The sequence below is a fragment of the Silurus aristotelis genome (genome assembly GCF_946808225.1).
Source record: "Silurus aristotelis genome assembly, chromosome: 6".
Classification (NCBI taxonomy): domain Eukaryota; kingdom Metazoa; phylum Chordata; class Actinopteri; order Siluriformes; family Siluridae; genus Silurus; species Silurus aristotelis.
In genome coordinates, this window is record NC_139579.1 from 2333305 (window position 1) to 2350016 (window position 16712).

General features: G+C 44.1%; 2 protein-coding genes across 9 annotated transcripts in view; both read left to right on the plus strand.

Moving 5' to 3' along the window:
* The window catches only part of mast1b (microtubule associated serine/threonine kinase 1b), a 26082-nt gene extending 18977 nt beyond the window's left edge, over positions 1 to 7105 (plus strand). For 2 of the 7 annotated variants that reach the window (XM_083543513.1, XM_083543512.1), the window contains exons 15-27: positions 25 to 157; positions 698 to 863; positions 971 to 1072; positions 1177 to 1299; positions 1900 to 2009; positions 2256 to 2410; positions 2554 to 2804; positions 2963 to 3157; positions 3278 to 3507; positions 3614 to 3736; positions 3816 to 3952; positions 4138 to 4244; positions 5624 to 7105. In XM_083543513.1, coding sequence (XP_083399639.1) covers positions 25 to 157; positions 698 to 863; positions 971 to 1072; positions 1177 to 1299; positions 1900 to 2009; positions 2256 to 2410; positions 2554 to 2804; positions 2963 to 3157; positions 3278 to 3507; positions 3614 to 3736; positions 3816 to 3952; positions 4138 to 4244; positions 5624 to 6924 — 3133 coding nt within the window. In that variant the 3' untranslated portion in view covers positions 6925 to 7105. Of the gene's footprint in view, positions 1 to 24; positions 158 to 697; positions 864 to 970; positions 1073 to 1176; positions 1300 to 1899; positions 2010 to 2255; positions 2411 to 2553; positions 2805 to 2962; positions 3158 to 3277; positions 3508 to 3613; positions 3737 to 3815; positions 3953 to 4077; positions 4245 to 5623 lie in introns of all 7 variants that reach the window. The other 5 variants (XM_083543508.1, XM_083543509.1, XM_083543510.1 and 2 more) reach the window with 3 other exon arrangements.
* Positions 7106 to 11485: 4380 nt separating this feature from the next.
* On the plus strand, positions 11486 to 16546 carry atg4db (autophagy related 4D, cysteine peptidase b). 2 transcript variants are annotated; one of them, XM_083545629.1, is made up of 11 exons: positions 11486 to 11643; positions 12206 to 12451; positions 12575 to 12658; positions 12763 to 12936; positions 13031 to 13328; positions 13415 to 13476; positions 13603 to 13739; positions 13824 to 13902; positions 14676 to 14752; positions 15059 to 15178; positions 15287 to 16546. In XM_083545629.1, exons 2-11 carry the CDS (start codon positions 12250 to 12252, stop codon positions 15467 to 15469), a joined length of 1416 nt encoding a protein of 471 aa, XP_083401755.1. In that variant the 5' UTR covers positions 11486 to 11643; positions 12206 to 12249; the 3' UTR covers positions 15470 to 16546. The 2 variants fall into 2 exon arrangements, with proteins under 2 accessions (XP_083401755.1, XP_083401756.1); XM_083545630.1 differs by having other exon boundaries at positions 15059 to 15169.
* Positions 16547 to 16712: the final 166 nt, after the last annotated feature.

The window sequence follows — 16712 nt, forward strand, 5'->3', positions numbered from 1 at the left end:
TTTCTGTCTCCTCGTCTCTCTCAGCCTGCTGATCACATCTATGGGACACATTAAGCTGACTGATTTCGGTTTGTCGAAAATGGGACTGATGAGTCTCACAACGAACCTGTATGAGGGCCACATCGAGAAGGACACCCGAGAGTTCCTAGATAAACAGGTACATACACACACACACACACACACACACACACACATACACATTTACATTTACCTGTAGGTCATTTAGTGGACGCCCTCATCCAGAGCAACTTCTAATTAAGGTTTTCCTACAACCGAGCACTTGAGAGTTCAGGGCCATTCCCAAGGGCCCAACTTTGCCAACTCAGTGGTGCTGGGATTTGGCATCACAACCAGATGAAATGTTTTTCTCAGTCACTTTAGAGCATTTTTCGAAAACACTTTGTACAAACAACACAATGGATTTCTTGCAAAAAGCTTGAACTTTTCCTCAAAATCCTCAGTTCATCTCTGGAAAGTAAGTATTCATGTCAGTGAACAGCTCATTGTCATTTTGTCGCTGCGAAGCGTTTACAATTTGTTCAAAGGGACAAGAAAGTGCTTTTATTACAGCATGTGCACCAGTGAGGACATAAGGCGAAGTAGTTTCCTGAGAAACTAAGAAAAAATGTAAAGGAGAACACGATGCAGCGGGTTTGAGTTCGGATAACCGACACACACGGGTGTTTCTCTCGCGCAGGTGTGCGGCACGCCCGAGTACATCGCCCCGGAGGTGATCTTACGGCAGGGTTACGGGAAACCTGTGGACTGGTGGGCCATGGGCATCATCCTCTACGAGTTCCTGGTGGGCTGCGTGCCTTTCTTCGGGGACACACCTGAGGAGCTGTTCGGCCAAGTGATCAGCGGTGAGAGATGGAAATACACACACACACACACACACATGCACAGATCGTCCTCTGTGTTTACCTTATTGTAAAATGTATCGTGTGTGTGTGTGTGTGTGTGTGTGTAGATGACATCGTGTGGCCTGAAGGTGATGACGCACTTCCGGTTGATGCCCAGCGCCTCATTTCTGCCCTGCTGCAAACCAACCCACTGCTCCGCCTGGGCACAGGTATACTCCGAAAAAATGTAGAAAAAAATAGGCTAAGTTCTTGTCTTTGCAAGGCCCAGGTACGCTAATAGTGTGTGTGTGTTTGTGTGTGTGTGAGTGAGCAGGAGGTGCAGTTGAAGTGAAACATCACCATTTTTTTGCTGATTTGGACTGGAACAGTTTACTGAGGCAGAAAGCCGAGTTCGTCCCTCATCTGGAGTCGGAGGAGGACACCAGCTACTTTGACAGTGAGCACACTGACCGTGTGTGTGTGTGTGTGTGTGTGTGTGTGTGTTGTTTGGTGTAAAGCTCAGTATATCCATGCATGAACATAACACTCCATGTAAAAAAAAAACTTTAATACTAGAATAAAAAATTCAGTGAATCATGAAAATGTGTGAATATATATATATATATATATGAATTGTATGAATAAATAGAAATATATAAAGAATAAATGAAAAATTCTAATTAATAAATCAAATCAAGTGCTCTTCGTGCAACGCGCAGTCTCCTGTGTAAAAACTAATAGCATGTACCGCCAGTAATTCACCTCTAGAGGCCGCTCTCGTAATGACAGCAGATCGCTATACATTTTTTTAATCATGTTAATTAATCTGCAAAACCAAATAATCGTTCGACCTCTTATCATGACCTTCTGAGTGGTGATGTCGTGGCCTTGGTGCAGGACCCACACTATCACGATTTTTATAAAAGGTTTTTACTCTTGTTGTGCACCGCTGGTGAGGGGTTCGAAACGACCTCACACTGGTTGCAAACAATTAAAGATACCCCAGGAGTCATTTACTCTAATCCGGTGTGTGTGTTTCATGGTGTGTGTTTCGCAGCACGCTCGGACCGCTACCATCACATTCACTCGTTCGACGAAGACGACACCAATGACGACGAGCCCGTCGAGATCCGACGTTTCTCCTCCTGCTCGCCTCGCTTCAGCAAGGTTACTCCTCCTCCAGTCCCCTCGATCTCTTCTTCTATTGCTCTGTTTTTCATCCCTCCCTCATTATCCTCCTTTCCAGTCTTCCTTTGCTTCCTGTTTATACATCTCTTTTTTTCTGTATAAGTTAAAAAGGATTATGTGTAATGTCACAATAAGACTTGTGTGTGTGTGTGTGTGTGTGTGTGTGTGGGTGTGTGTCTGTCTGTGTGTGTGTGTGTGTGTGTGTGTGTGTGTGTGTGTGTGTAGGTGTACAGCAGCATGGAGCACCTTTCTCAGCTCGAGCACAAGCCTGTGGTGACCCGCAGGGAGCCCAGAGGACATCGGGAGGACCGGGCCAAGAGGGAGAGTCTGGGCAGCTTCACCCTGAGAGACAAAACATGGAGGACGGGGTCTCCTGAGATGTGAGGACTTTGTTTAAGTTACATTCAAATGATCATCATATTGAATATTCTGGTGACCGAGGGCATAACGACTGTGTGTGTGTGTGTGTGTGTGTGTGTGTGTGTGTGTGTGTGTGTGTGTGTGTGTGTGTGTGTGTGTGTAGGAAGCGTTTATCCTGCTCGGAATACTCCTTTACCGAGTCCGACTCCAGTCCCCCTGGTATCCGCCGCCGTTTCTCTGCTCTCATGGACACACACCGCGTCCCCTCTCCTTTAGAGACAGACACCGAGACACACCCTCGCCACACACCGATCAAAACCAGAGGGACATCACTAGAGGGCGCTACGATGGCATCGGGGGCAGGAGCGGGTGGGGCTGAGTCCCCTGCTGCAGCTCCGACAGCACAAGGATTAGGTACGTGAGGCATCACACTGGTCTTCTTTAAAATCTTCTCCAGCATCTGCATAGCAATAGTGATCTAGCAGGAGGTGTAGGAACCAGGAGGAGGTGTTGATGACTAGAATCTCGGTGTAAACTCTAGGTTATTTTGGAAATGGTTCCCTTTTCTGCAGATAAACTCCTGAAGCCTGCTGATGCAGCTGCGACGGCAGCACCGTTTGGACACCGAGCCCCGAACGAAGTGGTCCTGCGGCGAGCCCGGCATCAGCACCTCTCGGGTGAAGGAGAGAAACAGGCTCCGACCCGCTCTGGCACAAAGGTCATCAAGTCAGCGTCCGCCTCAGCCTTATCTGTTATTATACCTGCAGGTCAGAATCCACTCATCCCTCATCCAACTTCTGTTTTCGTCATTTTTATATCTCTTATAGATTTTACTGTATCGATCTTTTTTTTGTTATATTCATGTATATTAAACATTTCTTCTGCAGTAGAGCAACACGGGACGTCCCCACTGGCCAGCCCCATGTCACCCCGCTCCATATCGTCCAACCCGTCGTCCCGAGACTCGTCCCCCAGCCGCGATTACTCTCCGTCCATCAGCACTTTGCGGTCTCCAATCACCATCCAACGCTCGGGGAAGAGATACGGCTTTACGCTGCGTGCCATCCGAGTCTACATGGGGGACACCAACGTCTACAGCGTCCACCACATGGTCTGGGTAAGAAAAAGTCAGGAAAACACCAGAAAACACGAGCACATCTTTTTTTTGCTCTTATATAAAAATACGAATGTACTTCAATCAATGTGCTGCCTTTTAATCCCAGCATGTGGAGTGTGGAGGCCCCGCCCAGGACGCAGGTCTGTGTGCTGGGGACCTCATTACGCATGTGAACGGAGAATCTGTGCACGGCCTGGTTCATACTGAAGTGGTGGAGCTCATTCTGAAGGTATGGTGGCCTGAAAGAGACATTTTATTGATAGTTTAAACACAGCCGGCATTTTCAAAACCTTTTGTTCTGGGTTTAGAGTGGGAATAAAGTGACCGTGACCACAACTCCATTCGAGAACACCTCCATTAAGATCGGGCCGGCACGGAAGCCCAGCACCAGGGCCAAGATGGCGCGACGCAACAAGAAATCCATCACCAAGGAGGGACAGGAGAGGTGACTGATAAACTTATCTACCACTTTTTACATCAAGCAGGCTTTATGAATTCTGTTCTACTCTTACCCTTCCTTTTGATCTCCTTCTCATCTCCTATTCCTCTCTCGCTCTCTGTCTTTTGCAGTAAAAAACGAAGCTCTTTGTTCCGTAAGATTACTAAACAGTCTAATCTGCTCCACACCAGCCGCAGTCTTTCCTCTTTGAATCGCTCGTTGTCGTCCGGAGACAGTCTCCCCGGATCGCCCACCCACGGCCTGTACGCCCGCTCACCCCCTGACTCCGCCCACCTCGGTTAGTGACTCGTACCCTAAACTCAAAGTAATACAGAATAACACTGAAACTCTTCACACACACACACAAACACACACACACAAACACACACACACACACACAATGTACTGTCTATTGAGTAATAAGTTTTATGGGACATGGGATATGCTTGGAACCAGACTGATGCTGATATTTTTTTATCTTTGTATGACATTAAAATGAACTTAAAACATTAATTGCTATTAACCCAATATTAGCAATAGAATACATTAAATAAACGTGTATTAAACTGGTAGAAATTTTAGTTATTAATTTCACTCTAGTACATTTTCAGCATTTGGCTATTATATTTATTGCATTAGGCATTTAACTCTTATCCAATTAAGAGGTTAGGAGCCTTATTTAAGAGGGTTCAGCTTGGTGGTGCTGGGATTTGAACCCATGACATTCCCATCAGCAGTCAAACAGCTTATTCACTGAATTACCCCTTTCCCAATTCACCTTCTTCTTACTCTGTAGCTTATTTAAAAAATGAGTACTGACCCTAACTTAATATTTCACTTGTATTAACACAGCGTGAACCTTCTGATTCACTGAAGTGAGTTACTGAGTGACCTTGAGTCCATTATCTACCTGATGGTAACCCAATGGTGTTTTCTGACCCAGTATCAGGCTGACAAAAATGATTTGCATGTTCTAACTTGTTATTAACAAGACTTTATGCTAAATATTAATCTAATATCACTTGGTTTTTATCCTTTACATTTATGGCATCTGTGAGACAGAGTTCTCCAAGAGTGATGCACAGTTATGTAATTTACGCAACTGCAGAGTTGAGGTTTTGCTCCAGGGCCCAGCATTGGCAATTTGGCAATGCTGAGATTTGAACTTATGACCTAACAATCCGAAGTCAGACATCTTCACCACTGAGCTACCAATTCCCACCAGTTAGTAGCTAAACAGATAACCGATTGGGGGCTACAAAGAGTGACTTAGAATAATTGTACTTAAAAACTGAGCGGTGAAGTTTGAGGGCCTTTTTCAAGGGCCCAGCAGTGGCATCTTGGTGGTGCTGGGATTTTAGCTTATGACCTACAAATCTGAAGTCCAACACCTTAATCACTGAGCTACCAATTCCCCCAGTTGGTAGCTGAGCAAATTGCTTATCTGGTCAGCTCAGGATACGTGCTGGTGTGCATAAGTGTCTGCCAAATCAATAAACGAAAAATGCATTGCAATATGAGTTGAATACGAACCCGTCTGTATTAATGCCATCGCATATACTATTAACTTTTACTATCGATTTTACCATATTAACTGTAGCTATTAACATGACACTAACCTGTCCTTAACCTCACCCCTCCCTTTTTCTCCTCCCCCTCCTCCCTGCACGCCCCCAGGCATGTCATCCCAGAGCAGCTCTCCGGCATCCTCCACTCCCAATTCTCCAGCTACGTCTCATCACATGCGCCCGAGTTCTCTGCACGGCTTGTCCCCTAAACTGCAGCGCCAGTTCCGCTCGTCTCGCTGTAAATCAGCCGGGAGCGTCCCCCTGTCTCCGCTGGCACACACTCCGTCACCGAGCACGGCCAGCGCCTCCTCAACTTTCCCCACCAAGCTGCACTCCTCACCACCGATAACACGGCCTCGATCACCTCTGCTCACACGAGTGCAGTCAACCGAGAAGCCGGCTCCGCCCTCTCCGCCTTCGTTCGCTTCCTTTCCATCATCGGCAGAGAAAAAAGGCGGCCTCCGGAAACATGGAGTGGAGGAATACCGCATGCTGCAAAGCCTGCTGGAGATTGAAGGGGAAAATGCGCTCGCTGATACCCTCCAGACGACAAACAAGCAGGACGTGCCCTCAGCTCCTGATTTGACAGCAAGTGCCAAGGAGAAACTGTCTGAAGGGACAGGGACAAGTTCAACCAAAACCCAGGATTCCGTCAAAGCCTTAACTATGGCAAGCTGCGACCCAGCAAAGCAAGACAAATTCACACCAAAGAGCCCAGCCACGAAGGATACGACCTCTGACATAAAAGAAAAACCCAGAGGAAAGATGCCATTTTTGAGCATGGAAAAAGTTGCTTCAAAAATGCCAGAACAGCCGGCGGAGGCTGGGAAAGAACGAGAGAAAGGAAAAGCCATGTGGGAGAATGACCCAAAAGCTAAATCTGAGATGCAAGATTTAGGAAGGTGTACAAAACCCCCCCAGACTGCAGCCGTTAAGATGGAAGTCAAAAGTGGAGGTGCCGAGTGCAAGACTAAAGCTCCAGCACCTGCAGTGACGGATGCAGGAGGTCTGCAAATGAAATTCAAAGAGGGAAAGAGTTCAGTCCATTCCGGGTCAATCCGGACCCTCAGAGAAGAGCGATCTCACTTAGAGGTTTTGGAGGAAAGCCCGGCTTCCCTGTCACCTTCCACGCCATCTCCCAGCACTGGCAAATCACGCACCATCTCCCCTGGTGATCGCTCAAGCTTTGTCACTCAGCTCACCAGTGTCGCCAAAACTGTGCTTGGGCCCATGAAGCTGGGATCGCAGGATGGTGGGAAAGGGAAGGACTCCAGCACCAAAACGAGCGAGGACAAGCGAGCAGGGACACTGGGAAAATCTGAGGCGTCTTCAGGGGCCTGGCGCATAGCGACGGGAACATGGCCTGGCCCAGGATCCTCAAAATCGAAGAACTCTAACAAGCATTCCTGAACATCCTGTTTGTCAAAGGTGGATGAAGACGCAAAGTTAAGCGATGACCTAATACTTCCACAATCACCAAATCAACACTTAACAAAAAAAAACAAAAAAAGCAAGGTGCTCTCAAAAAGTCCACATAGATGCATGTATGCGTACAGACCTTTTTTTTTTTTAAAGCTGCAGTATGTAACTTTTCTACGAAAAATGATTCTGAGTTAAACTTCGCTAACATCGGTAGTAACAAGTCCGTTTACATTCACGTAGTATTGAAGCGATGCCGAGGCTCGTGGTCTCGAGCCCTGATAGCCTTTATCCCGTGCTAGAAAATCTTGTTTAGACTTTTCAGGGCCTCATCCTGAAATTGAATAAGGAGTAGACGTTAGCTCGCCTGCAACCATTGCTACATAGTAAAAAAAACTGTTTGCTAAATGTACTAAATATCGTAGCTTATCAAAAAAGTTACATACTGCAGCTTTAATGTAAATGTAACACCAGATTAGTGTAGAGCATAACAAGCGCTGTGTGTAGCTGCATGGTAAATATTGTGAATAAAAGAAAAATTAATTGAGAACATTATATAAAAAATAAAAAAATAAATACTACGCAAAGACCTGATGCTAGTGAACACTGTACACATCCGATCGTCATAACTGCCCCGGTCTCTATAGCAACAGCATGTCCACAATGTTATCCCGAACGACGATAGGCGGTAAACCTGTCAATCATTACGTCTAATACAAAGCGGCAAATAAACGAATAGATATCTGCATACCTGAAGAGGCACAAAACACCGTCCGGGGTTCGCTAATAAGGTAGAACGACTCACTGCTTTATTTATGTCCTGATCGGTGTAAAGGGAGTATTTAATGTCCCAGAGAATGGGGAGCAAAACATTGAGGTATTTGAAGTGGTCTAGTGGGTGTGGCCTAATATTTTAATTAGCTTTATTTTAACTTCATTGAGGAATGAAAACCAGGATACACTTTTGGACGAGATTAGATTTTTTGCTAGGTTAGCTTTCTCTTTAAGGTTAGCTTTCTCTCGCTAAGGTTAGCATATTTTTACCCTAAAGTTAACGTTCTCTTTAAGGTTAACATTCACAGGCTAAGGTTAGCTTTCTCTCTAAGGTTAGCTTTCTCTCTAAGGTTAGCTTTCTCTCTAAGGTTTACTCACGCTTAGGTTAGCTTTCTCTTTCAGGTTAGCTTTCTCACACTTAGCTTAGCTTTCTCTCCAAGTTAGCTTAGTCTTTAAGGTTAGCTTTCTCTTTCAGGTTATCTTTCTCACACTTAGCTTAGCTTTCTCTCCAAGTTAGCTTAGTCTTTAAGGTTAGCTTTCTCTTTCAGGTTAGCTTTCTCACACTTAGCTTAGCTTTCTCTCCAAGTTAGCTTAGTCTTTAAGGTTAGCTTTCTCTCACAATAAGTTAGCTCTTTTTCCAAGGTTCTTGTATTTTAGTGGTTAAGGCTCTGGTTTAGCGATCAGAGAGCTGGCCTTCAAGCCCCAGTATCGCCAAGCTGCCACTCCTGGGTCTCTTGAGCAAAGCCCTTAACCCTCTTTGCTCCAGGGGAACTGTATCATGGCTGACCAGAGCTTTCAAACATCTCTGAGGTTTGCGAAGAAAGAATTTCATTGTGCTGATAAGACGCCCGACATCGTCCTTGTGATTGGTGGGAATGAAGCGATACACATAGATCGCTGACATCAGCCCTGCTAACTTCACATCAGTACCTGTATTTTCACCCATGGCCTCGAAACCACATTAACCTCAACCTTGCTGCAGAATTCTGAATTCTGATTGGTCAGAAAGTGTCTGTTCATTTTCTACAGCAGCAGCAGCTCCATCAGTGGTACAGCAAAGTGTGTGGGTTTCAGTGCGCTGCTTCTGACACGCCATCGTTCATCTACAGCTCCATCACTGGGACTCGTACACCATCACACCATATTTATTTCTCTGGGGCTTTAAATACTGAACCTGAACGGGGAAATGTTCGAACAAATTTAACTTGAATGAATAAAGAGAAAGAAAGAAAGAAAAAGAAAACAAAATGGAGCGCGTGTGTGTGTGTGTGTGTGTGTGTGTGTGTTAAACTCTTCCTACATATGCAACGAGAGCTTTCTCCTGTGTCTAATTTAATGTAGATGTTGTGATATTTTTCTTTCCTATTACTTACTCGACTACATTTTATACTCTGTGTGTGTAAATTTGTGTGTGCGTGTGTAGATGTGTGTGTGTGTGTGTGTGTGTGTGTGTGTGTGTGTGTGTGTGTGTCGATGTGATTTCCGACAGTTAGTAAGTGGCAAATGATGTTTATTTGCTTGTTTACACTGAGTATTGCCTCGCATCTTAGTCGACATCCGGAACGTTTCATTAGATGAACAGTGCTGGAGTGTGTTTGATTGCCATGTTGTGCTTTCACGTTCGTGGACGTTTTAATGGTGCGATGTGTAACGTTTAAAAGATATACGATACAATAACGATATCGCTCCTCCGCCATTGCCTTTTACAGCACTGTCATTATGTTTTAGCTGTACCGAGGTGTGCTTCGACTCAAACCTGCCTCCTAGTGGACAAAGCCTTAATCATACCAAACATCTCAAGACTGAGTGGGCCACATCAGAGCTTAGTAGACTTCGCGAAAGCTGAACATGTGATATTTCACGTGTAGAAGCATTCGGTAATTATAGCCACGACTGCATTTAATTACACGGGGATCATTATGGGTTACAATATTCGTTTCTTATTCGAATATTCGTAGGATCTCATTTGTCCTAATGTCAGATTTTACAGCACACAAGAAAAAGACGAGGAAAATTGAACCACGTCATTCCGTGACACGTTTAGACTGGCGTTCTCGGTAGCTAGTAGCAAACAAAAACAACCTGTAGCGATCATTTCGTTCATGACATCCTGCCTCGAAATCAAACCCGGTGTGTAGCAATTAAATGACACACACACAATAGTTTTAAAACGTATAGTATACAAACACAACAAAATCAAAACGTGAAATATTTCAATTAGCACATCAACCGCTTACACACACGCTCATGGTTTACTTTAGCAGGCAGGAGGCGCTCTCTGCCCAGTGTGTGTGTGTGTGTGTGTGTGTGTGTGTGTGTGTGGGTGGGTGTGTGTGTCCTGCGCCACTCTGTAGTAGTGTGTTTGACGAAAACGTATGTTGTAGCTGATGTCGTGTGTGAACCGTCTTGAGTAGCTCGGTGTGTAGATCTAGGCGTACACTGTTTAACACTTCCCTGTCATGGAATTAAAAACCACTGTAAAAAAAAAAAAGCACTTTATTTATCTCCAGGTGTTAGAGGGGCTCCCAGCAAAACTGACATGGCTCTGTGTGTGAGTGTATGAGTGTGTGTCGTTTAGGAGCTGTTATGTGGTTTCCTTCAACTAATATGCACTGTACAGTTCAAACAGTCACAGATGCTAACGTGTCGTTGTGTGGATCGTCGAAAACGTCTTTTCCTGACATTTTCTGTGGGATTTTTCCCCTAGATTGTGAGATTAAAATAAAAAATTAAAAAAGGCACATGCTTATGTATATGTTGCCCCTCAATACTAACTTTCTGGATGTCGCCACCTGCTGGCAGAAGTGCTTGAACCCCTGGGATACCTGTTTTCGCTTGTTTACGTTAGGTATTTCATTTATTTAGATTTTATTCGCTGTAACTGATTAGCATGTATAAATTTCGATACATGGATGTACATGGATTTTTTTTTTCTTTGAACTTTGTGGCATTTTATCATCGAGTGCTTGTTTTTGTTTTTTTTTCTACTGTATATTATCATTTAGTTTTCTTCTCAATTTCGTTTTTCTCAGGCAACGTTGTGAAGCAATGCAAAGCGAAAGAGGCTGAAGTGCAGTAATAATAATAAAAAAATATATATAGTAATAAAAATTTCAAGGAAATCTTTTGTTATTTGTGCTTTTGTTATAGAACGTATCTCTTACCCAGAATTTGTGCAGCACGTAAACACACACACACACACACACACACACACACACACACAGATTTTGTCTTGAATACACTACTTTCATATTTTCAGTTTAGATCATGGGTACCGGGTTGTGAATCATTTGTTACCAGGTAACAGAAAAAATTAATTTATTAATAAAAAAAAATTCTATCTATCTATCTATCTATCTATCTATCTATCTATCTATCTATCTATCTATCTATCTATCTATCTATCTATCTATCTATCTATCTATCGTGTTAGTTAAGTCAGGCACTCTTCGACATTATTATTAATAATAATAATATTATTATTATTATTAGTTTGTATTATTACTAATTGAATTATATTTTATAATTAAATTAGAATAATTCTTTTTAATATTAATTGTATTTGGTCATTTTTTGTATTTAGAATCAAATTACAGTCACTAAACTGTTATTATATACTTTATTTATTATATTAACGTGTATTTTTTATATACATACAAAACAGACAAACAAACAAACAAACACAAATAAAAACCACTACATTGTTTTTAATTTCCGCTTTTGACTTTTATTCGACTCTCTCTGATTGGTCGCTTTTGTCAATGACGTGTTCGGTCTCAGCCAATCAGCTGCGATATTCGTTGTTCGTTACCAGGTGGAAAACCGAGTAAACAGGAAGAGAAAAAAGCATTCAGAAAGATTTCCGGCTGTAAAACTGCTTTACTTCTGCAGGAATCCGATTAAAGAATAATGTTTTATAGAACAGATGAAATCACGGTAAGTGTTTTAGTTGTAATTAAATCTCTGACCCCTGATGAATAAATCTCAGTTCCTCAGCTGCATTCAGGAGACCACAGAGTTTCATTCTGATGTTTATTTCAGAAGTAAATATAAATATATGCGATTTTATAACACAATTATTAAAAACCGTATGTATGGTGTTGTGATTGTGTGTAATAAATATGAAATATTACATATTAAATGAAACTAATGATCAAAATCAATATACAGGCAAAAGTCACGTTGATATTTGTTTGTTCTCCGACGATCATCATGCACAAGTTGCCGAACGGTTTCAGCATTCAAACTTGTTGGTCTTCCTGATCTCTCATCTTCTTCCAGTCATGTTCTTCATGGTCAGAATAGCCCCGGCTCCTGAAGTCTTTTGGCACACTGATTTATGAAGGTCGGTGCTCCCTGTGACTGTGTGTACAGCCTTGTGCTGAGATCTGTTGGCGTGTTACAGAGCTAGTCTCAACTTTTTGACAAACTGCACCACACACACACGTATTCTAATCGCAAAGACGTCTCATTACTGTCACTGCTTGCTTCACTCAAGGATCTCCGCTGGCCATAGTGAGCTTTTCTCACCAGAGCATCACCATGACCTCCGGGTGTGCAGATGAGGCGAACTGTACAGAAGACCTGGAGTCATTTGTGTTTCTGTCCTACCCCGGACCTTCAGAACACACACACTCTTTGGAGTACACACACTCCGAGGGTACACACCTCTCTGAGACGGCGAAAGACAAAACCAGGCTGAGGAGCAGACTGGTGTCAGCATGGAACAATGTCAAGTATGGAGGTGTGTGTGTGTGAATCTGGGCTGTGATTTTAAACACGAGAAGGGAGATTAGTTGAGTGGAGGTTAACGTGTGTGTGTGTGTGTGTGTGTGTGTGTGTGTGTGTGTGTGTGTGTGTGTTTCAGGCTGGACCATGAAATCAAAACCTCATCTGAGTAAAAACTCTCCTGTGTGTTTGCTGGGTCATAAATACGACCTGAGCCATGAAGGTGTGTACCAGACACATGCGCACGCACGCACACACACACACACACACACACACACACACACACACATTCTATTCTGTGTCAAAAATGCTGTGTGTGTGTATTAGATGAGAGGCAGCGGTTCCGCTGTGTGTTCTCGTCCCTGTTCTGGATGACGTACCGGAGAGGTTTCTCCTCGCTGCACGGATCGTCTCTGACCTCAGACAGTGGGTGGGGCTGCACGCTGCGCTCCGCCCAGATGCTGCTCGCACAGGCGCTAGTGCTACACACGCTGCCTGCAGGTACATACACACACACACACACACACACACACACACACACACACACATACATGCTCCCACACACAACCGCACACTTACATTCTCGTGCTATTAGGTTGGACCTGGTCCAGAGCTCATCACCAAACCAGAGACGATCTGGAGCTCAGACACTTTCGGCCCCGTGTGCTTGGATTGGGATGGAGCCGGAGGGCGGGACAGAGAAGGAGGAGCGAGGGGGGTATTCTGGATGAGGATGAGGACTGGCAGGAGAGGGGACACCGGCGTGTAGTGGCGTGGTTCGGGGACAATCCGGGTGCTCTGTTCGGCCTGCATCGGCTAGTGATGCTGGGGCAGTCGTCAGGGCAACGGGCGGGTGACTGGTACGGCCCCTCGGTCGCCGCACACATACTGCGGTAAGACGCTGGCGAGTGACGTTTTCAGAGTTTCGGAAAACGCAACCTGCTTGTTATCATGTGTGTGTGTGTGTGTGTGTGTGCAGTAAGTCAGTCGCGGAATCTGAACTGCACGATCTGGCTGTCTATGTCTCACAGGACTGCACCGGTGAGATTTAGTTTTTTAACATCTGATTGGCCAGTGTTTTACCAGTAGTATATACACTGTGTGTGTGCGTGTTTGTGTGTGTTTGTGTGTGTGTGTGTGTGTGTGTGTGTGTGTGTGTGTGTGTAGTGTACATAGAAGATGTGATGAGACTGTGTGAAGAACGTTCGCCCAAACCTCCGGCGAGATTTGGCCCCGTTCTCATCCTGGTGCCCGTGAGACTCGGCGGAGACGCGCTGAACCCTGCGTACGTCCCGCATGTGAAGGTACAAACACACACACAGATTCAACACACACTCACACACGCTTGTGCTCTCTCTTGATGGTGTTTTTCTTGTTCGATCTTTTAGAGCCTGCTCCAGCTGAAGGGCTGCGTGGGAATAATCGGAGGAAAGCCGAAGTACTCGCTGTACTTCGTGGGATTCCAGGGTGAGCGGAGAAATCCTCGTTTCTGATTGGACGCTGCCAAAATTCTTATCGCCAGACAGATGTTTGAACTACAGACCGCATTGTTTTTAGGCATAGGCAAACCAGGCGGGCGGCTAGGGTGCAACAAGCTGGGGGGCGCTAGTGAGACCCATTTCAATTAATCACCTGTTTTTCTGCTGAAGTTTCATATACAGTAAAATGTTTACATACGTGAATTTAGGCAAATTTGCAATGATTATTAAATGTGTTTAACCTTTTTTATGAATAGTTGCGAATGATTTGTATGGTATGGGGGTGGAACATGGTGGTAGAGGGCGGAGCTACGGGGGGTGACAATAGGAATCTCGCCTATCGTGCCAAAAAGCCTAGAAACGACCCTGACTCCAGAACTATTACAGCAAAGGCTACCAGGATAGAAATGGAAACTATGCCAGCAGAGGGCGCTGACATGTAACGTTTACATTACATTTACAGGAGTATTCAGAGCGACTTACATTATATCTAAACTTGTGCAGGTTTTCACAGAAGCGGTTTGCGAACTCTGACTAGCGCGCTATCTAAGAATCCAATCAAAGGACGTAAAAATGCAGACGTTATTGGGCGCCTTCTAGAGGGCCTCGGACTGATCAAGCCGCAATCTGATTGGTTACAGGAACAGCTTAGATGCGAAAAAAAAAAAGCAAAGTATCAGTAACTCCAATTTACCATCAGGGAAATATAGACATCCATGATGGTCACATGACACACTTGTTTTTTTTTTTTTCTCTACCCAGACGATCAGCTGCTGTATCTGGATCCGCATTTCTGTCAGGCTGCTGTAGATGTCAATCAGCACAACTTCCCCTTAGAGGTATGGTAGAGGTACCATCCGCTTGTGACGGGTTGTTCATGAATGATTCGTTCATTTCAAACGAGTCTTTAATTTGACTCAAAAGAACGAGTCATCTCAAAGAGTGAGCTCATTCCTGGCAACCCATCAGGTCGTAGGTCTGAACAAAACAAACAAGGACGACGATGTTGGCGAAAAGAAAAGGTCATTGGAGAACTTTACACCATGATTGGGTTTGCTGAGAAGAATTAGTCTAATCTAGAGCGAAAGAAACGCTAGCTTGTGGATGCCAGCGTTGCTATGGTTACGGTGTCTGTGTGTTTGCAGTCGTTTCACTGTAAGACCCCGAGGAAGCTGCCTTTCCACCGCATGGACCCCAGCTGCACTCTGGGTTTCTACACTAAGAGCAGGAGAGACTTTGAGAGCCTCCGCTCTGAGGTCACTACGGTAACAAAAGGAAGAACACACACACACACACACACACGCACACACACACAAGTGGGGAATAGCGATATCCCTCTGGTCCTTCATGACTCCCTTCATTTTGTCCTCCAGGCTCTGAGCTCGTCCCCACACATGTATCCCATCTTCACCTTCATGGAGGGCTGTGGGCATGAGCAGCATAAGCAGCATGAGCAGCTGTACTTGAGCTTTGACTCCGAGAGACACGTCCCACCCAAAGACAAAGGCAGGCGGAGGAGTAAGCGGAGCAGCACGGAAGAGTTTGTGGTGCTGTGAACGCCGGCTCAAGAATAAGTTACTGAATCAGACTGTTTAAACTCACTCCTGCTCAGGACACTACACACACGCACAGGGTTTAGAAGCAGCATTGTACCACCTACAGGCAACATACAGCCATTACACACTTTTACCCTGCAGCTATAAACTTCCACCTGGCGGCTATTAACTTCTGAATAGCGACTCTTAGCTACTGATCAATGAATCCACCGATTCTAAGATCCAGATTAGTGACTATAAATTTAAGACTAGTGATTTTAAACCTTCTGACAAGCGACTCTAAACTTCAGACTAGCAGCTGTAATGATTCTACACTTCAGACTAGCGACTCTAAACTTCATACTAGCAGCTCAGGGATTCTAAACTTTAGACCAGCAACTCTACTGATTATACGATTTAGATTAGCAACTCTTAAGCTTTATACAAGTGACTCTAAGCTTAAGAGTAGCGACTCTATGCTTCTCTCTTTTGACTCTAAGCTTTAAACTAGCAAATCAAAGCTTCTGACTAGCAACTCTGGTGATTATAAGCTTCAGACTAGCGACTCTAATGCTTTTAAATTTCTGACCCTTGACTCTTAGCTTTAGACTAGCGACTCAAGTGATACTAAGCTTCAGACTAGCGACTCTAAACTTCCAAATAGCGAGTCTGGCATCTGTAAGTTTTAGTTGCGACTGTAAGCACATGTATTGCGAGTTCACCTCATTATTCTCACAGCTTCAGGTTCAAAATGAAGAAGTGAAACCTCAGACAGTGACCTGAGAGATGAAACTCAACTCGAAATATAAATATATCTATATAATAAACCGTATTCTCTCATTATTACGGTGAAATGCATCATGGGAAAATCATCATACAGGGTCGTGTACTTTATTAGTGCTTTTTGAAGCCGAAGAAAACATCAGACATCACACAAATCTCAGCTCTATTCGACTGTAATGCACAAAGTGTGAACTGAAGTGTGTGTGTGTGTGTGTGTGTGTGTGTGTGAGAGAGAGAGAGAAAATGTGAGTTTTCCTGTCATTGTGTCACTTTGCCATCCATATTAAAGGATTAATAATATTCATGTTTACCTTATAGTATTGATGAAATTATTTTTTTAAATAAAAAAACTTAATAAAGTAATTTTTATTTAAAAAAAAAAAAGGAGCTAAACAAAGTTCACAAGATTTAGTACACATCCTGAGGTGATTAATTTTCTAATACAACTACCAACCATTTCTTTTTTTTCTTTTTCATTATA